The sequence below is a fragment of the Grammomys surdaster genome, unplaced genomic scaffold (assembly GCF_004785775.1).
Source record: "Grammomys surdaster isolate TR1022 unplaced genomic scaffold, NIH_TR_1.0 949, whole genome shotgun sequence".
NCBI classification, from domain to species: domain Eukaryota; kingdom Metazoa; phylum Chordata; class Mammalia; order Rodentia; family Muridae; genus Grammomys; species Grammomys surdaster.
In genome coordinates, this window is record NW_021605368.1 from 227559 (window position 1) to 254471 (window position 26913).

Sequence of the window (26913 nt, forward strand, 5' to 3'; positions counted from 1 at the left end):
TGTGCGGGACAGCGCCCCTCCTCTCCCTACTTTGTCCCATTTCCAGCCTGCCTCACGCTCTAGAGACTACAACTCCCAGCAGCCTCAGGGCGGTAGTAGCGGCGCGCGCTACTCGCAGGCCCCGCCTACTACTGGCTCCGTCTCCGCCTCCGCCCCCGCCCGCCAAAGTCTGCGCGCGAAATCTGTGTGCCGCGAATTTGGGGCTTTCGGGTTTGCGTCTCTGAGCGAGCGAGTGTGGCGTCCGGCAAAGTGATTTGGAGAGGCAAGTGGGTCCGTGGGCCCGTGGGTGGGGTTGGAGTCGGCGAGCGTGCCAAGCACTTGTCGCCAGTGAGCTTCGCTGGTTCCGGGTGCGGGCAGTGGAACGGGCATGGGGACGTCGCGGCGGCTGAGGGCGCAGGCGAGAGGGCTGCAAGGAGTCGCGTACTGGGAGAGCCACTGCCTGACTGGTTGACCAAGGCCGCAGCAGGTTGGAAGTTTCGGCGTCTGCGGAGGACTGCTGGAGGCCTGGAAGGGCGGGACTCGGGAGCAAGGGCTGGTGGTGGGCGTGGCCATCGGAATTAGTGGCGCCAAGAGAGGAGGGGCGGCCTAGTGCTGGAGGGAAGGTTTAAGAGTGTGGCGTTGAACGCTGGACGCCTGCTGTCAATCAGTATAGGATGCTAGGTGTTATGGGATGCTTGTAGTGAGAGCAAGGTGATGTCATTGGTCAGATAGCGGACCGATTTGAAGATGGGAGAAACTTGGCGCGATGAATGTCAGGGTGCGGGGGAAAAGATGAGCTTGGCGGCCCGAAGGGGCACGGTCGGGATAAAATTGGAGATTTGGAAGTGAGGCCTGAAAACACTTATGGGAGGATCAGATCTTGTCGCTTATTGTGTGTGGTGTTGAGGAGACAGAAACTTGGACAGGGAGAACAGAAAGTTGTCTGGATGAGGATGGACATTTGGAAAGGGAAGCTGGCATTTGGCAGCCAAGGAGGGCTTGGCATACAGCTTAGTGATAGTGTTTGCCTAGCAGCAACAGACCCTGCCTGGATTCTGTTTTCAATAATATAAAGGGGGAGGGTCAGATAACGAAATTTAATTCTCAAAGAATAAAAATGTGAAAAAAATCTACATGTTTTTAGTAAACTTTTCATATTATATGGAAAGCACTCACCATTAAGATAGATTTCCCACTTTCTGATTTGGAAATTTTATGCCTTAATAATAATCTTTTTTTAAAGATTTATTTATTTAATCTATGTGAGCACACTGTTGCTCCCTTAAGACCTACCAGAAGAGGGCATTACTTCCCATTGCAGATGGTTGTAAGCCATCATGTGGTTGCTGGGAATTGAACTTGGGACCTTTGGAAGAACATTCAGTACTCTTAACCACTGAGCCATCTCTCCAGCCCCGTCTTAATAATAAATCTTAGTCAAAATTCCATATTGATTTTTAAAATTGGGTGTTTTTTTCTGAGGAGAAAATGTATGTCTCTGATTGTAAAGCTGTGTGTGTGTGTGTGTGTATGTGTGTGTATGTATACATGATGTATTGGTAATGCATATGAGTGTGTGGGAATCCAGGCCCATGTGCGCAAATACCACTCTCTGCCTTATTGTCTTCAAATAGGGTTTCTCACTGACCCTGAAGCAGAATCATTGTTCTGGCTAGTTTGGCTGACTGGCCAGTGAGCTTCTGGGATCTGCCCTTATTTATTTATTTTTTTAATCTTTTTTTTTATTGGATGTTTTATTTACATTTCATATATTATCCCCTTACCCCCACCTACCCAGGAACCCCCTATTCTCTCACCCTCCTCCTGCTTCTCTGCGGATGTACCCCTATCTACCCCCCACTCCCACCTCCCCACCCTCAAATTCCCACCCCCTGGGGTGTCCAGCCTTCATGAGACCAAGGATCTCTTCTCCCACCTATGCCCAGCAGGGCCTTCCACCCTTACATATACAGCTGAAGCCATGGATCCCTCCCTAAGTGCTCCCAGGCTGGAGGTTTAGACCCTGGGAGCTCTGGTTGGTTAGTATTATTGCTCTCAACCAAATAGAAACAGAAAGAACAATACAAAATATCAACAAAACCAGGAGCTGGTTCTTTGAGAAAATCAACAAGATAGATAAACTCTTAGCCAAATTAACCAGAGGGCACAGAGACAGTATCCAAATTAATAAAATCAGAACTGAAAAGGGAGGCATAACAACAGAAAACTGGAGAAATTAAAAAAATCATCAGATCCTACCACAAAGGCCTATACTCAACAAAACTGGAAAACCTGGATGAAATGGACAACTTCCTAGACAGATACCAGGGATCTGCCCTTATAATGCTGGGTTTACAGGTATGTATAACCATGCCTGACATTAATTTATTTTATGTGGGTGCTAGGGATTCAACCTCTTTCTTTTACAGCAAGCACTCTTACCCATTGAGCCATCTCTGTAGCCCTTGATTACACATGTTCTTTTAAGAAGAGTTGTTCTCCCCTTATCCCCAAGTCTTAGTTTCTGCACAGCCCTTATCCTTGGCTGATCTTTGGATATCTTTTTCAGGTACAACTGATGAGAAAAAAAGAGCAAGAGAGGAAAGGAGAGACTTCTGCCAACATGCAGAAAAGTATTATGTAAGTTCCCTGCCATGCTCAAGGACTTTGTGTCTTTGTGTTGGGACATTTCCTGGGAAAATGAGAACTAGCATTCACCCCAGATAGGGCACTGATGACACAAGTCAAAGAAATTATTCTACCCAAATTTAGCTTAGTAAAAACAGTGAGTTATACGGTGTTACTTACAGGAAAGCTGATGCCTCCGAAGCAACCACATCACTCTAAAGCCCACTCCAGCACAGGTGATGACTCCTGAAAGCTGCGTCCCTGGAGCTCTCTGTTCAACCTGCAGGCAGCTCCACTGAAGAGTCCCCTCACCCTCAGCAATTGCTGGACTGTTTTGTAAACCTTGGGGAGGGGCTAGTGAATCCTGTAACTTTCTGAGCCTCTTCAGTGTTTTGAGCTTCCTGATTCTTGAGCTCCCTCCTCCTTGTAAGAGGGTGCATCCACGTAATTCATTCTCTAAAAACCTGGGGTTTCTGCTTCATATCTGCCTTTTCTGAGAAGACCTTGAGGGAGACCTGAAGTTGAAATTTCCTAGAGTTGAGTAGTCTGGAAAATGGGAAGTGGGACGTGGGAGAAAGGTAATGACTCAGTTAATTGATTAATTACTTTTTAGTTGCAGGGATCCCTAATGGAGTAGTTTTCAGTCATCAGTTTTGCCCCCTGGGAACATGTGGCAATGCCTGGAGACATTTTTGGTTCTGATGGTTTAGGGGTTCTACAATCTGCTTTTGGTATCTAGTGGACAAAAGTTAGACATGCACTAAACCTCCCTCAGTGCACAGGACAGCCTCAGTGCTAGTTCAGAATCTGTGTACTAATGCGATAGCTATAGGAACATGAGAGAGGAAGGCACTTGGTTTCCATAGTTGCTGGCTTGGTTAGATCCATCTACCAAAATGTTGTCATGTTGTCATGGTGTGTGTGTCTGTCTGTCTCTCTCTCTCTCTCTCTCTCTCTCTCTCTCTCTCTCTCTTGCTGGCTCTCCCAAGATTAGCAATCCCAGAGTACTTCTCTCCTTTATATTTTTTATTTATTTTTGTTTTTCTATTATATATTACATCCTGACTGAGTTTTCCCCTTCCTTTACTCCTCCCAGCCCCTCCCTCCAATTCAGTCCTCTTCCATTTCCTTTCAAAAAATGAGCAAGCCTCCCGGGGTTATTAGCCAAATTGGGATAATAAGTTACAATAATTCTAGGCACAAACCCTCATATCAAGGCTGGATGAGGTAACTCACTAGGAAGAAAAGGGTCCCAAGAGCAGGCAAAAGAGAGATAACCCCTCCCACTTTTAGGAGTCCCACAAGAATACTAAGCTATACAGGCATAACCTATATACAGAGGACCTATCTCAGACCCATACAGGGTCTGTGAGTGCAGATTCAGTCTGTGAGCCCCTATGAGCTCTACTTGGTTGATTCTGTAGGTTTTGTTCTGGTATCATTTACCTTTTTGGCTCCTACAATTCTTCCTCCTCCTCTTCTGTGGGGTTCCCCTGGCTCCACCCAGTGTTTGGCTGTGGTTCTCTGCATCTACTCCTGCTAGAGGAAGCCTCTTTGATGACAGTTGGGCTAGGCATCAGTCTATGAGTATAGCAGAATATCATTATGAATCACTTCATTGCCTTTTCCCCTTGCCAGTCGTGTTTGGTTTTATCCTTGGTCTCTGGGTTGTCCAGATGGCCTCTGGTTCCTGGCCATCTTCCTCTCTTCTTCTCATTCAGAGCTACTTATAGTCAAATTTTGGCTTAGACAATCACGGTGGCTACAGGTGTGCAGTGCAATGTACTAATTTTTAAGTCCTAGGTTATGTGTCCATGTATCATAGGTGTAAATGTTGGTCACTCATATACTAAGAGAAAGAAAGGTGTATCAGATAAAGGAGGGAATAGATACTAGCAGACTCAGACCTGATATCCACCCTAGATACCTGGGAAACACAAATCCCCAGGCACTCATGTGATGGGAAAACCTGGGTATATCCTGTCCTGAGATAACAACTCTTTGTTTATATGCTTTTGTTCTCTTACTTTCTTTCCTTGACTTTTACACACTCACCCCTGTCCCCTGCCATCAAGAGTCTAGAATAGACTAAAATCCAGGGTCTGTGCCCAAGCTAGGGAAGCCCTCTACCACTGAACTACTAAATTCCTACCATTGTCCCTCTCCCCCAGCCCCCAACACTCCTTAAAGTTATACAGAAGTAGAGGGATCTACATGGCTGGGGAAGGTTTCTGAAGATACAGGTATTGTCCAGGTGTGCAGAGCACCAGTGCTGTTAACGACTCACCCCCTTGTGCCCCACCAGGTCATTTTTTCAACCCACAAAAGAAGGTAAAGGGAAGAAGCCAGAGAAGGAGACACCCAGCAGCATCAGAGAGAAGGAACCACCTCCAAAGTATGTAAGCGGCTGGGACAGCATATGCCTTTAACAGTCAAGATTCTTTTGTCTGCGTGTGTTAAAAACCTACTTCAGATGTATCAGGCCTCAAAATGATATTTAGTTTAGATAGCTGGCAGTCAACAGAATTCTTGTCAGGGCTCTGTTTGCTTTGCATTCACTGTAGACCAGACTCTCCAAGGGGTACTAATGTTGGCCACGTTTTGATTCATACATTTTCAGGAAAGATGCTGGGTGGCCTTGTTTGGGTAACATGATCACCCTTGGGCCAGAGCATGGATGTGAATACATTTGTTCATAATCTCCAAATTGAGATGTTGAGCAGGTAACTTCACTTCCTTTGTCCCAGCTTCCTCAGGAGTAAAAAGGTACCCAATATTTGATTAGCTTTCTGCACGGGGTCGGTGAGTAAATAGATGTACCTTTTTGTTTTTGTATTTCAAGACAGGGTTTCTTTGTGTAACCTGGCTGGCTGTCCTGTAACGTGATCTGTAGACTAGACTGGCCTCAAACTCACAGAGATCCATTTGCCTTTGCCTCCCTATGCTGAGATTAAGGGCCTGTACCACCACTGCCTGGCCAGATGTGCCATTAGTAATACTACTTACTGCAGAGTGACACTCTGCGAATGGAGGAGTCAAGCTATAAATGTTGAAGTGGGTCACTGGTTATACACATTGCTCTGTGGAAATGCTTAAGAACGTTTCTTTTCTGTGATTTACTTAGGTCATGCTATGTATGTTATGTTACTGTTTATCAGCTTGCTTTTGTTAATCTCGCACAGAGGATTTTTCTTTTTTTCTGTTAAGGAACACAGGAGCTCAGTTCTTTTACTTCCTATGTTGTATTCCCTTCTATGGCTATCCTAAAGAAATTATTTAGTATTTCAGTTTTGGTGATTATTTAGATTGTTTCCTTTTTGTGGGTGTTACAGTTCTATACTAATACATTTAGATTTGCTTTTATTTTTAATTATATGTAAGTGTAATTATGTGTGTAGGTATTTTTCTTTGTCTGACATTGGTCTCTATATGAGGAATTATACATGGTAATCGTAAAAGCATTAACCCAGATAACTAAGGAGAAATTTGACCTTGGGCCTAGCGAGATGGTATAGTAGTTAAAAATACAAACTGCTCTTGCAGAGGACAACAGTTTGCTTCTCAGCACCCATGACTGGTGGCTCATAGTTGCTTGTAACTCCAGTTCCAGGGTATCTAATACCTCTGGCTTCTTGAAACACCTATGCCCATTTGCACCTATAGACATACACGTAATTAATAATGATGATGATGATAAATCTAGGGACTTCAGAGATGGCTCAGCAGTTAAGAGCATTTGCTTCTCTTCCAGAGGACCTGGGTTCAATTTCCAAGTACTCAGGTGGTGGTCACAACCACCTGGAACTCCAGTTCCAGGGGGATCTGATGCCTTCTTCTGGCTTCTGCAGGCACTAGGAATTCATGTGGTACATAGATATACATGTAAGCAAAGCACCCATACACATGAAAATAAACGGATTTATGGTTTTGTAATCTAAGATTTCTTGAACTCTTTCCATTAATCCTTCCCAGAGGAAGCACTGTGACCAGTTTGCAGTGCTCTAGCTAACAAATTTATTGACACGTTATATGCTTAATATACCTGATGAATGGATAAGTGTCTAATCATACTAGAGCACAGGGCCTGCCTGTTTGACGCTGTTACAGCTCCAGTGGCTGGCACAATGCCTGACATGTAATCCATACTCATTCACAAACACCTTTAGCTTACGTAACAAAAGTGAGACTATTATGTATGTAAATTGCTTGTATAGGTTGTATGTTCATGGTATTGTACATATGCATTTACTCAGAAAACAGCTGTCAAGTATTTTCTATGTGCCAGTCACAGCTCAGGATACTGGGTTTTGAGGTGAACCAAGTGAATGGCCATTCTACTACTCTCCAAAAAGCTTATAGTACTCTTTCTGTGGTGCTGAGCATGAACCTGCTTCCCTCTTTGTAAGAAGTTGTGTAGGATGAGTGCCTGTCGCCAGGAAGTAAGAAGTTGCTGATACTCATGATGGCCTCTGTTCAGACCGTGAGCTTTCTGAGGACACTCAGGACTTGAGTGACTGTCACCAGCATGTATGATGCTATGCCTATGTCCTCATAAGCTGAGAGATCGGAGCTGGCATCAAGGGGACAGTGACTTAGAATAAGTGTCCCTTTCCTCATGTAAGACTTCAGGCTATTACGCTGTTGCCTGACAATGTCCCCTGCTGAAACTCTTTGTGACTAAGAGAAAGGTCTTCAAATAGATATTAGTGTCAAGCCTGTCCTGCTGAGAAATCCACCTGCTCTTCATGACATGTCCTCACAGGATGCCTCAGGCATGAGATAGAGAGAGGGAGGGAGGGAAGGATACTTAAGTACATATAATGAAGTCAAGTATGGTGGCACACATCATAATCCCAGTGCTGGTGAGGTATAGGCAGGAGGATCAGGAGTTCAAAGACAGCCTCTGCTACTTAATGGGTTTGAGGCCAGGCCTAGCTACATGAGACCATCTAAGAAGGGAAAATAAAAAAAGCCATTGTCTACCAACCAACCACAGCTCCCAGGGTCTAAACCACCAGCCTGGGAGCACTTAGGGAGGGATCCAGGGCTTCAGCTGAATACGTAAGAGTGGAGGGCCCTGCTGGGCATAGGTGGAAGATGAGATCCTTGACCTCATGAAGCCTGGACGCCCCAGGGGGTGGGAATTTTGAGGGTGGGAAAGTGGGAGTGAGGGGGTAGGTAGGGGTTACATCCACAGAGAAGAAGGAGGAGGGGTAAGGGGATAGGGGGTTCCCGGGTAGGTAGGGGATGGGGTAAGGGGACAGCATATGAAATGTAAATAAAATATCCAATTAAAAAAATTATTAAAAAAAAAAAGAAAAGAAAAAAAAAAGCTATTGTCATGGAGGCACCTAGAAGATGCTCACTGCTCACTGAAATGGAAGAGAAGGGAATGCAGAGTTTGTGGGCAGTTTCCCCGTGCTGCCTGCTGTGTGCTCCACCATCTCCCTCCTGACTTCCAGGGTGGCGTTGAAGGAGAGGAATCGAGTGGTGCCCGAGAGTGATTCTCCAGTGAAGAGACCAGGAAGGAAGGTAACCCAGGTCCTGAGCAGTGAAGGGGAGGATGAAGATGAAGCCCCTCGCATCCCCAAAGTCCAAGTAGGTTCCAGCAGCCTGATGGTTTCTTTACTAAATTTAGTTTTTGTGTGTATATGTGTATATCCTTGCTGTGCACATGGATGTCAGAGGACAACTTTGTGGTATTCTCTCCTTCCACTTTCACATGAGCTTTAGAAATTGAACTCTGGTCTCTAGACTTGTACAACAAGCACCTTTACCCACTGAACCATCTTGCTGACCTCGAATCTGCCAGTTTCCTCCTCACTCACATAGCTGAGTACAGTAGCTGTACAGGAAGACTCTGTGGGGACATTGTTCAGGAGACTGGAAATCTCTGCTGTTGTTCTTTGAAGCAGGAGGGTTGGGGTACAGGGTTCCAGTCTACCTCTTTTCTGGGAGGTGGGGCTCATTTGGCCCCTTGACATCATCATACCTCAGGTACCTCATGGAGAACATACCTGTGGTACTGGCTATTTCACAGTTATCCTGTAATTATGTAGGTCAGGTAGCCTGAAGTAAATTATCTTAGGATGTGGGCAGGGCCTTTTGTTTTTGGGACCTCTGGGGGAAGACTACTTTCATGTTGTTTCTTTTTTCTCGAAGCCTGTTTCTCCGTTAGCTGAGACAGTCTTATGTTCTCTTTCTGTGCTTTCTGTGGTCACATTTCCTTGTGACTCTTCTTAATTTTTTTGTTTTTTTATAATGTGTGTGTATCTGTGTGTGTTTGACATGTAAGTGCATGCAGGAAAATGTGTAAGAATTAGTCCTCTCCTTGGATTTTGGAACTACGAGGGAGATTGAAAATGAAGCCCTTAGTCTCATGACCACATTAGTTGTAAAGGAGGCAGAGAAATAGAGTCCTCAGGCCCATGATTGTATGAACTCCAAGGGAAGTTGGTAAATTTTTAGTAAGGCCACCATCTATATGAGTAAGGAAGATTCTGTTCCTTTAAGGAGCAGAATTAATATTGGTTTTCATAATGGAGTGAATCTGGGACACTAAAAGTTATGGTGGTGGGTCTAATGATACCTAGGTGAGAGAGGGTGGTGGCCTGGGTGGGAATGGGACTGAGGAACCAGAAATGACGTTATACATGAGAGGCTGAGTCCATTCTTCTCTGAAGCATGCGGTAGCTGTGACTGCCTGGTGATGGCATGCATCTCCTTTATTCTAGAACTGTTTTTTTCTGTCTCCTTTCAGAAGCCTGTGTCAGACTCCAATCAGAGCTCTCCTCCCAGCCCTGACACATGTCCTGAGAACAGTCCTTTTTTCAACCACAGCCCCTCCATGGACATCTCCCCATCAGGATTCCCAAAGCGGCGAACTGGTAAGGACAGGCCAGCCCCATCCCTTCTATCCATACTACTCATTGTGATCATCCTTCCATTGGCTCTGTTGGGAGAACTGTGGTGATGAGCATGGTTCACTGTCTCCGCCCTATGGGACCTGTGGCAAAAAAACCTCTCCTTTACTTGTGGATCTGGTGATCTGAAGTATAATGCCAACTGCCCACAAGTGCCAGGATTAAAGCTGGTTCATGTAAAGTGCATGGGCCTGACTTAGCCCACAGTCAGTGCTTGGTATATGTGGGGAATTGTGATTGTCATGGGGAGTGCTGCACAGGGCTCTAAGAAGGAACACAGGAGTGTAAGTATGGAAACTTCTGGAAGAGCAGGTAAGTAAGCTGAGCCCTGAAAGGCAAAGGGAGCCAGGTAGGATAGGAGAAAGGAAGAGAATTCCAGTAGTGTGAGTGAGTTGGGAATATCTGGGTCACTTAAGTTTGGAGTTCTGTCCCAGGGACCACAGAGTTTAGGGGACACTGAATGAAGAGATTGGACAACATTCTAGAGAATCAGCCATAGACAGGAGGCCTAAATGGAAGGAGAAGAATTGGTATGGGGAAGGGCCAGGTAAGGGCCATATGTGACTTAAAGACTGAGCCTGCTGTGATGGTTTGCAGTGTGGTGACTGAGATGGGTACTTGTAAAGTTTCAGGCTGTTAATTAGTGGACATTGGGAAACCGGTGCATGCTATAAGATTGGAGATATTCATTCAGTTTGGCCAGTGCAGTCTACAGACGTAAAATTGAAAATCCTAAACTCTGCAACACCTCTGGACCCAAGCATTTTATACAGGGTACTCCACGAGAGCAGGCCTCAGTAAGGGAAGTCTTTCTAGTCTCCTGGGAACAACTTGGGTGTGGGAATCTGCTTTTTTAATAGAATGTTGTCTATTTTTAAAACCCTAAACACAATGTGTGAATTGACAGGTACATTCATTCAGCATGTCAGATTTTGAAAACTTAGTGTATATTTATTTTCCTTTTCTTCCCTTCTCATACTGTGACAAAATACCTTCCAGAAGCATGTAAAAGATAGGGGAGTTTATTTTGGTTCATGGTTTGACAGCGCAGTCCGTAGTGACTGGGAAGGATGGCCATAGGATCATACAAGGAAGCAGAAGCAGATAACGCTAGTGCTCAGCTCACCTTCTCCTTCTTTGTTTCTGTATATTCCTACCTCCTAGCCCGTGGTATGGTGCCGCCCGAATTCAGGGTGAATATTCCACAGTTAAATTTCAACAGGAACTCGCGCACAGACACAGAAGTGCATCTCCTAGGAATTTCAGGTTTAGTCAAGTTACAATAAATGTGAACCCACACTCAGCATTTAAAAAAGACTGCTTGTAATTTAGAATTGAAATTGTGCTCAGATCATGATGTATGGTTAAAACTAGGTTCTCCAGTTTGGCTTTTTTTTGTCTCCTTTAAACACTCAAGTTTAATATCACACATGCAACTTCCATGGGGCAGAGCTGTTTACAGGACTGCTCTGGGAGCTCAGAAGTCAGTTGTCCATGGAACCTAGGGAAGGTTCAGAAAAGGCAAGTGGAGACTTTCCCAGTTAGGTGCCCCATGTGCAAAGGCTGAGAGGTAGGAAAAACAGGACACGTGTGGGAATTCTGACACTATGGTGTTTCTAGAGACTACAGTGCAGTTTGAAGAGGCAGCTTGAGGATATCGTGTGGTAAGAGCTAGAGAGGAGTGTAGTGACTGGATCCTCAAGGGTCTCAGACAGCAGGCTGAGGGTCCTGAATACATCCTGTTATCATTTACTGGAGCTTGTTTCCTTTCTCAAAATGCAAGAAAGGGAGGGACAAACAGAGAGAATAAATAACTCACCCAAGCTCACAGATCAGAGCTGGAAAGATGAGGTGTTCATTGAGGTAGTGGCTATGGTAGGTAAGAAGAGGAAGGGGATCTAGAACATTCTAGGTCACCCCTCTACCAGACAGTGTGTCTGATCACTGGGGCAGACACAGACAAACGGATGGTCAGCTTCAGTGCTCCCTTTATCTTTCTAGCACGGAAGCAGCTTCCCAAACGGACAATTGAAGACACTCTCGAGGAGCAGAATGAGGACAAAGACAAAGCAGCTAAGAAAAGGAAGAAAGAAGAAGGTGAGGGAACAAGATGAGAGGAGCTTGTTTGTGTGCATGTGTCTCCAAGGGACACAGAACAGGGACCTGCAAGGGTAGGGGAGGTATGTGCAGTACAAAATGTTTAGACTTCCAAATCAGATATCCAAACCTTTAAGTCAACATTTCAGACTTGGGGCCAGGCATGGTTGCCTGTGCTTATTATAATAGCATTCAGTCAGCTGGGGCAGGAGGATCACTACAGTTTGAGGTCAGCCTGTTCTACATAGCAAGACTATTTTCAATGAATAGTAAAATGAATAAATTTTCCAGACCCTAGTACACAGGAGCTCTTTGTGAAAGCTTTTTGAAACTTCTTTGTCTTAATTCATTATTATTTATGTATAATTTCAATTTTACCTTGTTTTATTTAATAGAAATTACTTTTCATTGGTAGTGAGTTCAAGGATGTGCTTTGAGACTACTGGAAACTAACCAAATTCCCTTAGCTAGCTTTTCATGTAGTGTCCAGCAGGTGTCGCTGTGTTCCCTTGGAGACTGTAGACTGTCATACTGTGGAGGATTCCCTTTATCTTGGGGGCAACACAGGGAAACAGCCACAGAGATGGATCTATTGATCGGGGAGCTGTGTGATTCCATCAGTTCAGTTGTTGACCCAGCCAGGATCTTGTTCATGTGATAAGAATAAAAATCTCCATATGGCTCAGTTTCCCATGACAGGTTTGAGTTATTTAGTGGAGACTTGATTTCCTATTGGCATTTTGTAGTCAGTAAAAAGTTTCACTGTAAGTTGGAGATTTTAGCAATTCTGAGTATCTCCTAGTAAAAGGAGTTCTAAGGCAAATTTCCCCCAGGTTAGTGTCTGTAATTGTATCATTATCCCGGTGGCATGACTTTTTAGTACATTTGTAAATAAAAATGTACAGGGTAGGCAGGTGCTCCACTACTGAGTTGCATGTCAGTATCTTGTTTTTGAGACAGGGTCTCACAAAGTTACCCAAACTAAAAATAGAATTTACTCTGTAGTCCAGGCAGGCTTTGGACTTGTGCCTTCCTGCTTCAAACTGTCTACTGTGTGGGAGTGCCTTTAGGCTTCACTTCCGTTTAACTTTTCTGTCTGTCATCAGAAACACAGACCCCAACAGAAAGCCTCACAGAGGCTGAAGAGGTAAAACAGAAGGAAGAAAAGGAGAAGGACCAGCCCATAGTAGCCCCTGGGCCCACCAAGTCCCCTGGTGAGTTGGTTATTCCCTCAGCTTCATGATCCTGCTTGGAGCATCACTTGTTTGTGGAGGGTGGCTCACTGAAACAAGGCACAGACTCCTCAACTTGGATTCAGTGTGAACTCCAAGATAATCAGAGGTTTTGGTTTTACTATTGGGTTTATTACTTATTTTACCTCATGCATGTGGGAAGAGAGAAAAGAACCTTCAAATAAAATGCTTTTAGACATCATAGGTGTCAAGTTAGATACAGCAAACTGGGTAGGTGCTTATTAAGTGCAATATCTAAGCTTAGTTACAGGATTCAGAAGCAGGAGTGCTTCCTTGAGACCCCTGTGTCATAGGTGATGTTTGCAAAGAGACTTTTAGGCATATACATATATCTATTTTCTATAAGAAAAATGGTGCTTTTTGTTTGAATCATGCTAAGACTTTAGGTGTTTTTTTTTTGTTGTTTTTTTGTTTTTTTTTTAATGCTCGTGGTGGAACTCGGGTCCTGATATATGCTAGGCAATTAAAGAATTATTTATTTATTTTATGTATATGAGTACACTGTAGCTGTGTTCAGACACACCAGAAGAGGGCATTAGATCCCACCATGTGATTGCTGGGAACTGATCTCAGGACTTCTGGAAGAGCAGTCAGTGCTCTAATTGCTGAGCCAGTTTTTCAGCCCTCATTGAGGGATTCTAGGCAGGTGCTCTGCTACTGAGCCACACGCCCCATCTCTTTTTGTTCGGTTTGGTTTTTGGTTTTTTGTTTTTTGTCTGAGACAAGATCTTACTATGAAGTGTAGAATGGCTTTATAGGTTTGTAATTCGCCTACCTCAGTGTCCTGAGTAGCTGGTATTTCACAATGATGGCCACCCAGCTGAGTGATGAGATTTCTTTTCACTACCATTCCTAAGTTTTTCATTTTTGGTCTAGTGTCACCTGTGCTTTCATTAGCACTGAGGAATGAACATTAGGCCAGAGAGGCCTTGCATTTACACAACAGATGGAGAAGGGTCAGAATTGCTCAATTTTCCACTCATAGGGTGCAGTGACTTTGGGATCTTAAGGTTTAGAGGTAGAAACTGTTTATAGTGGTAATTTTATGGACGCTTTCTGCCCCATTCTATACTGTTTTGCTCCAGAGTAAATAACTCAGAGATAATCAGATTTTATTAACAATCTGCCGGTACTATGCTGTGCAGGTTCTGAGCTATTTTTAACCTGATTAGTCTATTAATAACCAGATAAATTCCCCATTACTTGCCAGTTGAGTCTTGCTATTTCTGTGTGTATCCTCAGTGCGAGCTTCTCTTGGCTATGTGCTTGTGGTCCATTCTCATCTTCCATCCTGCTTCATGGCAACTGTCTTCTGCTCTCTCTTTTCCTTCCCTCTTTCATGGTCCCTACCTGAGATCACTTCACTCTATTGGAAGTCTCACCTTTCTTTCTCTGCTGCCCAGTTACAGGCTCTAGCTTTTTATTTACCAATCAGGGATAATTGGGGAACATTCTTCACAGCACATTGGTCAATACAATGCCCATGTCCAGACTGCAACCTGATCTTGGGGTACAGAACTCAGCATCTGAATACACAGTGTACAAGACCAACCCCAACAACTGTTTGTATCATCATCTTCTCTTTCTCATTTCAGAGTCAGTAATCCTGACAAAGACAGAGAACATTCCAATGTCTAAGGCAGGTGTGAAACAGAAGCCTCAGGAAGAGGAACAGAGCAAGCCTCCCGCCAGAGGTGCCAAGACACTGAGCAGTTTCTTCAGTGAGCACCTTTCTCATCTTTATCCATCTGGGCTGTGTAGGCAGCAGATTGTGGGGCTCTGTTTAGGCAGTGCTGGCTGACCAGGGCACCAGAGTTGGACCTATGTGGAGTAAGGACGCTTTATTTCCTGTCTTCCCTTGCAGCACCCCGAAAACCAGCAGTGAAAACTGAAGTCAAACAAGAAGAGTCAGGCACTCCAAGGAAGGAAGAGACCAAGGGGTGAGTCAGTGCCCAGGTCTGAGAAACATCTGCTAGCACATTCTCTTCTCCAAGTCTGTGACTCTGCCCTAGCTTGGGTTTTCTCTTGCAGGGCTTGGTCATTGGTCAGTGTTTTAGACACTTTTGGACCCTCTTGCAAAGCCTTAGGATACACGTAGAGTAAGAACTATTTAGGGAGTTTGCATACATTGATTGCTTGGCATCTTGTCTGACCTCCAGCTTCTAGTATGACTCCCAAAGTACTAAGGGTATACAGCAAGGTAATCACTGTAATTTTGCCCCTCACCTCTACTTAGCTGTCTAGAGTGGTTCTGCATTGTTCCCAGGACAAAATCTTAAGCCTCTTTGCCCACTGGTACCACCCAGCACTCTTATCCTCAGTTCTTAGCACACTGATTCCCCATACTGAGCATGCTCTGGAAGCAGCAGACATCTACATTGGAATCTCCTGAGGGCCTCTCTGTCAGCACTGGGTGGCTAATGGATATGGATCAAGAGCCACTTCTCTTTCTTGGTAACCACTCTAGATTATAGTAGTGGGACTGAATAGGCTGCTAAATGATGGTTTTATTGTGATTGGGTCGTTCTTATACCACTGGTTATGAACACAAGACTTGTTGAATGGACAATCAGGTGGATAGGTGGATACACATCCTATAAAGTAATGGGATCAGATCCCATCCATGCCTTACTGAAAACTGTATGTGGACTAGCGTTGTGGCTCAATGGTAGACTTGCCTAGAATCACCAAGTGAGGGGCTGCGGGTTGTGGCTCAGTGGTAGAATATCTGCTTAGAATCCTCCAGTACATGGCTCAGTGGTAGAGTACTTGTTTAGAATCTACCAGTGAGATGATGGAAATGTGGTTAACCTTTGGCTTTGTGAGCCAGGCCCAACACTTTGAAAAGTAACTTCTTAGACCCAGAGTTACCCAATATCAACTTTCCTTTGCCTCCATAGAGCCCTGGATCCAACAAATTATAATCCTTCCAAAACTAACTACCATCCCATTGAAGATGCCTGCTGGAAACATGGCCAGAAGTAAGGAGTTAGCCTTCCCATGCTGTCTTAAGTCCTTCCCTGTGACTATGGGAGGCTGCCATTTTGACCTCTGTTGGAAGAGCTGTCACATCTCTCCCATCTCTGTTTTGGGGACACAGAATTGTGGGAAGGGATAGTGGATAGTTGCCTCTGCATTTATCCCCCCGGAGGATGTGAAGAGGAAGGATGGAGACCAGATGTTATGGCCTATTCAAGTGCTTCTCATATCTTGTTTCCTTTTTCAGGGTCCCTTTCCTCGCTGTAGCCCGGACATTTGAGAAGATTGAGGAGGTTTCTGCTCGGTAATTGATTACTCAGGCATGGGGGCAGTTTCTTTGTGACTCTGTTCTCAGCATGCCATTGTGTCCTGCCTACTGCCCTGCAATCTTTCCTCACCTCTTCTCATCATGGTCACTGTCCATTCACAAAAATGGCTGACATAATTTTGAGGCCCAGCCTGAGAAGACCCTTAGCATCTCTTTTCTCTTCCTTTTTGCTTTTGAGAAAGGATCTTTCTATGTAGCCCTGACTGTCTTGGAACTCACTATATTGGCCAGGGTGGCCTTGAACTCAAGAGATCCACCTCCTCTGCCTCCATGCTACTATTAAAGGTCTGGGCCTCTCTGCCTGACTACAGCATCATTTTTGATGGCGTAGTCTCTTGGTCTTAGTGGTCCAGCCTGGGCTTAAAGGATGCATGCAGCCAGGATAGCTATGAATGCAGCTGAACATAGATGTATTAACACTTAATGCACCATGAGAACTCTCTCTTGTTGGTTGTAACTTGATTGTGCCATTCTGGAGCTTTTCAGATGTCCTCCCCTGTCAGTATCAAAGGTTGAACATACTTGTGTGAGACACAGGGTCAGCCAGGTCTGCGGGGTTAGGAAACAGATTCTAGAAACTACAGGCAGTGTGTCACACAAAGTGACTTGAGTCTTGTTTGTACATCTCTAGTGAATGGAAGTCTAGTCTTGGTTACAGTGAGGATGACCTCACTTGCCAAGCTTTTCCTGTAGAGCCTTCCCTCTCAGTGATGCTCCGTGTCAGCATCAGCTGTCCATGCTGGCACCTTTGCTCCTCTCTCAAATCCTGTCCTTTCCTGGCTTCCCACACCTAGGGCTTTCTTCTGTATGTCTAGGTGATATAAGTATTATACCTCATTCAGCCTCAATCTTGTTTTCAGTTCTCTATGTTGGTTTAAGCTTTCCTGGCATATATAAATGTCCCTATAATATTGCTTCATTTTAATACATCTTTAGGCTGCCCTCAATGCTTTGGCCTTAGAAATGTTTCCTTGGGAATGTTTAAGAATTTCCCATGGGATGTAACCCCAAAGTGAGACAATGGAGGACATGGGGAGGCCCTTGAGTACCAGGACCTGTAGTTCAGAAAGTGGCTTGTAGTAGCAGCTTGGTGAGGCAGCCAAGGGGACAGTTAGCATTGCTCTGCTTCCTGGTTGTGTGCCTGGGGCAGGTGGCTTGGCCTCCCTCTGTAAGCTTCAGTTCCCCCATGAGTAAAGGGAAGAACTTTATCTCTGTCTTTTATGGAGATTGAGTTTATCAACATAACATACTTCGAGGGAAATGTGGGATGGCTATTCTGTTTTGACCCATAATCCAAAATCTTGGGGTACAGATTTTTTTTTTTTAAAGCTTTTTTTGGAAGTTTTTTTGTTTTGTCTTTTTTTTTTTTTTTTTTGAAAAACCTCAGAACAATAGAGTCCCCATGTTTCTGGACTGCCTTTGTGTTGTTGTCTTATTCTGGTTTAGGGCTATGGTCAGAACCAAGATGACCAGAATCAAGAAGTTGACAACAGCTGTTAGTGACAACGATTCCCACTTTCATTTGCCTTGTGACACTTGCTCTTTTCTGTCCTGGTTTCTTGTCTGGATTCTCACCCATGGTGTTTAGCTGGCCTATTCCCTCCATCTATCTGTGTTCTTTGTGACTTTGCTAATGTTAAAGGTTTTGGTGGTTCTCAGTTTGGATTTATAGCCCGTTTTCTCAGAATTAGTTTCAGACAATGTTTTCTCACTGCATATGATGTCGCTGGCCTGGTCTTCCATCACTCAACTGTCTGCTTCACTGTGCAGTCTCCCTCTTGGCAACCTTGTGAAGACTTCTTGTTCCTTTCCTAACCTTCACTCACTGTTTCACTTCTGCTGCTGTCACAGGACAGCAGAAACAGATTGCCCTTAGGTGAATTAAAACGATAGAAAGTATTTCCCCATAGTACAGGAAGCCTGAGGTCTAAAGCTAAGATGGTGGTAATAGTTTGGTTGTTGGCAGGCAGGTTAACTGCTCTTGAGGCTTTGAGAGAGAACTTAACCTGACATTTTCCATCTTCTGGGACTCTAGCCAGCCTTGGCATTTCTAGGCTTATACGTATCACCATGCCCTTTCCTGGGTTTAGGGATCATCATTATCCAGCACGCTTTTCTTTACATCCTTAATCATACCTGCAAAGTTCCTGTTTCCAGATATGTCACATTCTGGAGCTGAGCAGACATGGCTTTGTGGAGGAAGGTGTCTGTACATCCTAACATCCAGCAATTGATTTTTTTTTCTGCATCAGCCATCCATTCTTGTGGTCTTTGCACAGGAGTGATGAGGTGATTCTGTGTTTCCCTTTTTCCTCCTGCCTTTCTAAAAGAATTGTTCTTTAGGCTTGTTCTAAGAAAAGCACAATCTTTCTTTAATTTTTTTTTTTTTTTTTTTTTTTTTTTTTTTGGCGGGGAGTGGGGGACAGGTCTCATGTATCTCATGCTGGCCCTGAACTGCTTGCTCTTTCTGCTTCCACCTCTTGAGTACCAGGATTGCATGTGGGTCTCCACAACCCAGTTTATGTGGGGATTTGTATATGCTGTGCAAGCATCTTATCAACTGAACTATATCCCCAGCTCACATGGCTCTTTAGTTAGACCACATAAGTGGGAGAACAACATTTACAGGAAGCATGGCCATCATTTTCAGTGGCTTGAGTGTCCTAGAGTGAACAGCCTTGACCTGGCTCTCAGCCTGATGCTTCTTAGCTTCCTGACCTTGGGTAAGTCTTTCTGTCCCTGTGTTCTCATCTGTACAGTGGGCATAATAATGTCACCTGTCTCAGAGTGGGTATGGATCCATCAGTTAAATGATGGAAAGGGTGTAAAGCTTCTTGAGGAAGTGTCTATGCATGGCTGCCATTCTCTGTCAGTGGTTACCACCATCTTCATTGTCATTTTTTCAGTTACCCTTCCACAAGCAAGCTGTCTTTGTTCCCTTGGCTCTTTATCCTTCTCCTTTCATTCCTTCTCTTGTTCTTTTCATTTATCCTTCTAACTTCCTGGGATGCCACACTCTACTGAACTTGACATAGGTGGACACACCCTGGCCGTTTCTTTCAGGCTCAAGATGGTGGAGACACTGAGCAACCTACTGCGCTCTGTGGTGGCCCTGTCCCCTTCAGACCTGCTCCCTGTTCTCTATCTCAGCCTCAACCGCCTCGGGCCACCTCAGCAGGGACTAGAGCTGGGTGTTGGTGATGGTGTCCTCCTCAAGGCAGTTGCCCAGGCCACAGGTAGGAGAGATCCAACAAGAGAGGGCACTTGAAGCTTGTAAAAACGTTGGGACTGGGGGATAAAGGTAGAGGAAGAGGCCAGTGGAAGAATACTTGACAAGGCCAGAGTTTCAAGGTCTGGACAGTACAAGGTGGGAAGGCACAGCCTGTGTGATGGAGAGGGAAGGTGATGAAAGCCATTGAATTATCTTGACTACCTGCTTGTCTTTCTAGCCAGCCTTCTGCTCTTACCTCAGGTGTGCCATATTAGGACTCTGTTTTCAAACATAAGCAAGGTCAAGGGGTACCTCATACTTTTTAAAAGGCAGAGCAATAGAAACACAATAAACAAGAGGCTGGAGACTGTTAGAGACCAATTAAGGATCGAACAGGCAGCCCTCTCCACCTCCATTGGCCCCATCCCATCCCACAGGTTTTAGTTCTATCTACACATGACTCCCAGTCTGTGTGTGCTCACCCAGTTGCTTGTCTTTCTCAGACTGACTGTTGCTTAGGCTTCTTATACTGACCTAATGGGAGCAGGCATTTACTAGTTGTACCAAGGAAACAGTCTGTAGACAAGGGGAAGCCCCAGATAGTTAGAGAAGCATCCAGCCAGTAAAGAGAAACAGGTTGGTGCAGTGTCCTCTCCTACTTTCTTCCCCACTGCCTCCTCTATCAAGGTCGTCAGCTGGAGTCCATTCGGGCTGAGGTAGCTGAAAAGGGGGACGTGGGTCTCGTGGCCGAGAACAGCCGCAGCACTCAGAGACTCATGCTGCCTCCACCTCCACTTACCATTTCTGGAGTCTTTACCAAATTCTGTGACATTGCCCGACTCACTGGCAGTGCTGTAAGTAGAGCAGGGTGGCTTATCCCAACACTCAAATGCCCCAAGACCCAAAGCAAAGCCCGTGGGGACTGTGTACCTTAGTGTTCATTTGTGCTTGTGCTGTTTACAATGTCTCTTTCCGTTCTTCTTTGGAGAACCTAGCATCTAAAGCCATGTCTCCTGGGTGTCAGGACACCTGTTAATGCTTGTTGGACAAAGGGAAAGAGGCAAAGAGAGCTAGCTCATTGTCATTGCTCTCAGATTAAGATACTACAACAGGTGATGTGGTGGTGATCATGGCAGTGGCAGCTTTTCCAAAATTCAAAAGTGTTCTTTGATGGTTCCTTGTCTATTCTCTACTTTGTTCAGTCCATGGCCAAGAAGATGGATATTATCAAGGGCCTTTTTGTTGCCTGCCGCCACTCGGAAGCCCGGTTCATTGCCAGGTAAATACGGGGCTCATGGGACTGGGGAGGCGTATGGACTTAGCTGGTGAGCACTTGGCAGCTGCAGACACTGCTAACACCCCGACTGCCTTCTCACGAGAAAAGTACCAACGTGACCCAGTTCTGACTTTGCATTGGAAGTCCGTTTTAGTTACCTTTGCATTACTGTGGTTAGACCACTTGGTGAGAAAAGGAATATTTTAGTTCATGGCTTGGACGGTTTGGGTCCATTTTGGTGGGAAAGGCATGGTAGAGTTTATGGTAACAGGAGTTACCTGTGTAAAAGGCAGCTCATATCACAGCAGACAGGGAAGCAGAGTAATACCAAGACTAAGGCCTGTATAACCATCTATATAGTGACCTAGTGATCTGCTTCCATTGGGTAGGCCCCATTCCCTGAAGTTTCCACAGCCTCCCAAAATAGTATCACCAAGTTGTAGACAAGCATTCAAAGTATGAGCCTGTGGAGAACATCTCGTATCAAACCATAATTACTTTCTGTCATGGGCTAATTCTCCTCCACTGGTGATGCTGCCTAGAGAAGGATCCTGGAGTTCAAGGGTAAATTTTGTGGTTGATTACTGATATCTCCCTTGACCTGAGTTCAGCATAAGCTGTCATGACAGTGGAAGGAAAGTTACTATTTCTCTTGAAGTGTGTCTTGAAGCATTTTTTAGGTGTTCTACTACTATACCTACTGTTTGATGCCATCTAGTCTCCCAGCCACTGTGTGAGGTAGATCCTATTATCCTCACTGGAGCTGATAGAGGTAGGGTGCAGGCAGTGTGGCTACCCAGCTTGGGATGGGTCAGGTTTTTGACTGACAGACTCACTAGCAAAATCAGGTTCTGTTTCAGCTTTTGCCTGTAACTTGGCCTCCTCAAGCCTCTGCCCTCTTGGCTGTGAGATTCCTCCTTGTGTCTCCCAGTGGCCATCGGTCATAGCCGTCTCTGGATGCCCCTGGTTGTTTCCTCATCTTCTAGGAGTTACATAATATCTTGGGTCCCTTTGAGGCTTTGACGACTGAATATTGAAGAGGTTCCACAAAAGGTGGAGGCTGGGGAGACAGGAGCAGGCAAAGTGTGGTGGGCAAGATGAGAGTGGCCAGTCAGCTCACACCTGCTGCTCTGTCCTCAGGTCCCTAAGTGGGCGGCTGCGCCTTGGGCTGGCTGAGCAGTCGGTGCTGGCTGCTCTTGCCCAGGCTGTGAGCCTCACACCCCCTGGCCAAGGTGAGTAGCTCTGGCCCATTTTCATCCCATCCCTGTGTTACCAGGGCTTCTCTTTTCCATCTGTTGCCCCATTTTCTTCTGAGAATGCACTTGGGCAGCCTACCTCATTTCTTGCCCTATCACATGCCATATGCCACCCTCTGTGACCCTGGACCCTTGAATTACTGAGGGGTCTTGCTCATGACTAAGTTGCTGGTTGGTCTTTTCATAGAATTTCCCATAGCTGTGGTGGATGCTGGGAAGGGCAAGACAGCAGAGGCCAGAAAGATGTGGTTGGAAGAACGAGGCATGATCTTGAAGCAGACCTTCTGGTGAGATGCAGGGTTGGGGCAGAATAATGACTAACACATGAGTGACTAACATGGGGCTCATAATAGCAAGGGGTTGTGGTCTAGATAGGGATGATGCTGGGTTGTGAGCAGTGAGAGGCAGAGATAGCATGTGAGGGCTGCAGGCACAAGATGCCCAGAGTTTCAGCCAAAGCCCTAAGGTACCCAGAGAAGAGGCCAGTGACTACTCATAATAGATATTACCAGCACAGAGATGATTAGGGCTTTATTGTGAGCCACATGGGAGGACTTTGGCCTGCAAGCTGACCTAGGACGTTGACTGACCTGGTGATCATGCCAGAGGAAAGAGGGACAGCGAGTGAGCAGTTCCACAAATGTCCCCATTGCACTTGATCTGCACCTGACTGCCCTGGGTGCTGGGCACACAGCAGTGATGAGTTTCTCACAGATCTCCCAGTGGCTCAGTCTCTGTAGCATCCACCATCTGCCAAGTTCTGTCCAACCCACTCTGCCCAGTCTCAGATTAGCTGAATATGTCAGCAATAGCCTTGAGTGGGATACAGTCACTGGGACATGAGCAAGGGGTAATGGAGAGTGCATGCTGAGGGAAAAAATCAGCATGATGTGTGGTGACTGAGAGTAGAACACCAGGTGGCAGGAGTTGGGGACATGGTCACAGAGATAAGTAAAGCCCAGGGATGGGTTGAGGGATCTCTATACTTGTATGTAGACAGTAGAATTTTCAGTTAGGAGTTTGTAGAAAGAGCTGTCATGGGTTGGGTGTGGTGGACAGACTTGAAATCCCAATATACCTTTGGTATTTCAAGTTCTCTGCCAACTTGGGATATGTAGCAAGATCCTTTCTTATAAAATCAAGCAGTGGGGTTGTTGACTGTGTTGTTAGAATCCACCAGTGAGGGGCTAAGAGTGTGCTTTCCTAGAATCTACTCCCTGGAATTTGCCACTGCCTGCCTAGGTCTGCCCTATTTGGGTTGCGGGTATGGAATAGTCCAGCAGCAGAACGTTTTCTTCATATGCCCAAGTCCTGGGTTCTACCCCTTCTCCCAGCACTATGGAAGAAAACAAAAGACCTTGTCATCTTGCTTTCTTCTCTCCAACCCGTGCCTAGTGAGGTGCCTGACCTGGATCGAATCATCCCTGTGCTGTTGGAACATGGCCTGGAACGTCTCCCAGAGCACTGCAAGCTGAGCCCAGGTATCACTCCATAGGCCCTCAAGGTTGGGGCAGCTATCTTCTGTGGAACATGTGTGAACAACTACATCCAAACAATTTCTGAGTACTTGTTGTCTTTGCTGAGGCCCTTATCTTTTCCTTCTCAAGTCTTCTTTATGAACTAAGCCAGGGATGGGCTGTAGCAGTCTAGAAGGCAGTGGCTTAGCCACAGAGAATTTGTCATGTACATACATGTTCGGAGCAAGGCAGGCAGTTGAGGCAACATGTGGCTGTGCTCTAGTGTTCATCCAGGGACCTGGGTTCCTTCTATCTCGTCCTTCTGTCTGCTTCCTTTCACTCTAAAGCCTGTATGATCGGGGAAAAGGGGAAGGTAACGTTGCTTGTAAAGGATATGACTAATGTGACCATATTACTTGTTTGTTACTTATCACTTCTGTGCCCATTTATGGCCTTTATTAGCTTCCAGGGAGGCTGGTATGGGGACCCAGGTTTCTCTTCTGAAATGTGGGTAGTCCTCCCTTATATGATGTCAGGAGAAGTGAGTAGTAGGTCCAAATACACATTGGTACCTTTTACTTCTCCCTCTAATTCATTATCTGTTGCCTTTCCTCTGCCCCTCTAACTTTCTTTCTTTCCTCCCAGGGGTCCCTCTTAAACCAATGCTGGCGCATCCCACTCGGGGTGTCAGCGAGGTCCTGAAACGCTTTGAGGAGGTCGACTTCACCTGCGAGTATAAATACGATGGGCAGCGGGCACAGGTATGGGCGAGTCCAACCCTTCCTGTATGGGGAAGGTACACGGTATAGGTCTTAAGTGCCATACAAACATGCACACACACACACACACACACACACACACACACACACACACACTCACTTACTTTAAATAGAAGTTTAAAAAAAAAACAAACAGGAAAAATAAAAAAGATGGTGGATACCAGACACAGGTTCAAGGTATCAGGAAACTTGAGATGATTTTCTCAGATCTGTGTAGCAGCTCTTTGAGCTTCCCAGTCTTTGAGTGAAGGTGAGATCTGGAGACAGTGTCACATAGGAAGGACTTGCTTGTTTTCCCCTTCCTTCTCCTGTGATGGTAGATCCACGTTCTGGAAGGTGGAGAAGTGAAGATCTTCAGCAGGAACCAGGAAGACAACACAGGAAAGTATCCTGACATTATCAGCCGCATCCCCAAGGTGAGCATCTGCCTGCTGGGTTGTACAGCCCCCTCTAGACAAACCTGGTTCTGTGGGGATGGGGTCCAGTAGGAAAAGTTCGGAAAATATATATCTGCATATAATAAACTTGGCTTCAGTGTGGCCTGAGCAGATGTTGCTTATTTCTCCGATCTGGAGCCAGGTGTAGGCTGTTCTGATTCCACTATCTTTGATTGGTCAGCTTTTCATCCCCATTCTTGTCTCCCCATAGCCACTATATTCCGGATAGAGACAGAAAGAAAGTTTTAGGCTTATGTCCCACCCAGCCCACCACCCCCACCTGCTTCAGCTTATGGATACTGTCTAACACAGATTCCTATGAACAACTTCAGTAGAATCCTGGATCAGGCTGGAGTCTATCCAGTGGTAAGGCTGAGAGAGGATCTCAAGGACACTGGAGTGTGAGCAGCTGGCGCTGTACAAGTAGCTCAGAGGCAGAGCAGGGCTCGGTCTTAGGCCAGAAGTTTCTTTGCACCTTGCGGATATTGGGAATTGAACCCGATCTTCTGCAAGAACATTACTCTTTACCACTGAGCATTTTGCTATATCCCAGAAATGGCCTTAAGCAATCTGTTGTCTTCTATGCCAGTTCTTATTCAGCAAGAGTTGATTAGGCCTCTACTATGTGCCATGGCCTGTGGTACCACAGCCAGGGCTTGCTGCTTTCATTACAGATGGGCAATGTGGACTCTGAAGAAAAGGTCCAATATCTGTGACTGAAAAAGAACCATAACTGTGGCTGAGATACTGCTCAGCGGTTAGAACACTAGTTTAGAGCCTTACCAATGAGAAACTGGAGGTGCGGCTTAGTAGTATTGCACTTGTCTTTAGTGCACCAGTTAGGAGCTGAAGGCATGGCTCAGTGATGGAGCTATTGCTTTGAAAACACCAGTGAGTGACTGGTAGTATGAGTATGACTCAGTGGTAGAACGTTTGCCTGACATGTGCTACCCAAGACCCTCAGTTTAATCCCTAGCACTAGTGAGGGAAAAGTAGATTTGAATTGGACTTTTTTTTGAATTGTCAAGAAAGCAGTGCTCCTAAATCATACAGCTAGCTCTGGGATACAATGAGAAAGGCAGTTCCTGGCATTGTGCCTGGGAAAAGACGGCTTTCCAGGGAAGGCAGACCACAGGAAAGAGAGTGGGGAGGAAGGCAAGCAATGTAAATGCTCAGTGTTGTGAGACGTCTGTCCCTTAGAGACACCTGCTGATGTGCTGAAGTGAAGAGAGGCTGAGGGAACCAGGCAAGGAGAGAGGATCAGGGACTGATGAAGAGTTCTCTACAACTCAGGCATACCATTTTTATCAGCAAGTACAGCCATAATAATCAGGGTTTGTGACAACCACCCTGTCTGCTGACCAGAGACTTTTGCAGTTAGGGTCAATGCAGTATGGGAGGACCAGCAGTTGGGGTGGTTGAGGCAAGGTGTGGTGAGGTTGAGACAATCTGGCTTCGCCAGACCTCAGAGTGGAAGTATTGGGTTCACAGGAAGTTGAATGTGGTTAAGAGAAGAGGGAAGTTTCTCTGGCTGCTGCTGCAGTGTCGGCTCTATGGTACCAAACGGCAAGTCATCAGGAAAGCTAGTATACCTTGGTGAGGACTTGTGTCTTGCTGAGGTCAGCTGTGGTTTGTGAGAGCAGTGAGAGGGTAAAGGAATTCATTGGCCTGCTTCTGTCTTTTGACTTCTTCCTTTTGTAGATTAAACACCCCTCAGTCACATCTTTCATTCTGGACACTGAGGCTGTGGCTTGGGACCGGCAAAAGAAGCAGATCCAGCCATTCCAAGTGCTCACAACGCGCAAGCGCAAGGTAGCATCAACCCATACACTTGTGGAGCAGTGCCACACTTTGTTTCTTTCCTCCCAGTCCTGACTTTGGGGTTCTACTTGGTTCTCTAAGGGGCAGAATGAATCTGGATGTGGATCCCCTAGCTTCGACAAAGTGGCCACCATTGTCCAAGCCATCACATTCTTATCCCAGCATCCCAGTTAGGGAAGGTGGAAGGGTCCTTTTCCTGTATCTGTCATTTCACTATGAAAGCCCTGTTGGGGAAGTCACATATCTTGTACCTCAGCTGGCTTTCCTTCTATATTTAGTTGGCTAGAATTGTGGAATGTTATCATCATTAGCTACAAGGGCGGCTGGAAAGCAAATCATGTGTGAAGGAGAATGAAGTTAAGATTTCTCAAGAGCCATTCTCATTTAGGGCTTATGCCTGCAGCATTGCTGCCTCGTAGGCCATGTGACCTTAGCTGGGGGTAGGAGTGAGGAATGGTAGGGTCAGTCTGAGACATGATGAGATAGGGC

At 45.6% G+C, this 26913-nt stretch overlaps 1 protein-coding gene across 1 annotated transcript in view; it reads left to right on the top strand.

Annotated features, from left to right (window-relative positions):
* The first annotated feature begins 147 nt into the window (after nucleotides 1–147).
* Lig1 (DNA ligase 1) overlaps nucleotides 148–26913 on the top strand; it is a 33643-nt gene continuing 6877 nt past the window's right edge. Inside the window, exons 1-20 of the mRNA XM_028782992.1 lie at nucleotides 148–262; nucleotides 2549–2619; nucleotides 4913–5002; nucleotides 8070–8205; nucleotides 9368–9494; nucleotides 11532–11627; nucleotides 12734–12841; nucleotides 14476–14601; nucleotides 14745–14820; nucleotides 15781–15861; nucleotides 16107–16163; nucleotides 19251–19423; nucleotides 20086–20252; nucleotides 20601–20677; nucleotides 21815–21906; nucleotides 22118–22217; nucleotides 23326–23411; nucleotides 24033–24148; nucleotides 24487–24582; nucleotides 26305–26415. Coding sequence (XP_028638825.1) covers nucleotides 2558–2619; nucleotides 4913–5002; nucleotides 8070–8205; nucleotides 9368–9494; nucleotides 11532–11627; nucleotides 12734–12841; nucleotides 14476–14601; nucleotides 14745–14820; nucleotides 15781–15861; nucleotides 16107–16163; nucleotides 19251–19423; nucleotides 20086–20252; nucleotides 20601–20677; nucleotides 21815–21906; nucleotides 22118–22217; nucleotides 23326–23411; nucleotides 24033–24148; nucleotides 24487–24582; nucleotides 26305–26415 — 1977 coding nt within the window. The 5' untranslated portion in view covers nucleotides 148–262; nucleotides 2549–2557. The remainder of the gene's footprint in view (nucleotides 263–2548; nucleotides 2620–4912; nucleotides 5003–8069; nucleotides 8206–9367; nucleotides 9495–11531; nucleotides 11628–12733; nucleotides 12842–14475; nucleotides 14602–14744; nucleotides 14821–15780; nucleotides 15862–16106; nucleotides 16164–19250; nucleotides 19424–20085; nucleotides 20253–20600; nucleotides 20678–21814; nucleotides 21907–22117; nucleotides 22218–23325; nucleotides 23412–24032; nucleotides 24149–24486; nucleotides 24583–26304; nucleotides 26416–26913) is intronic.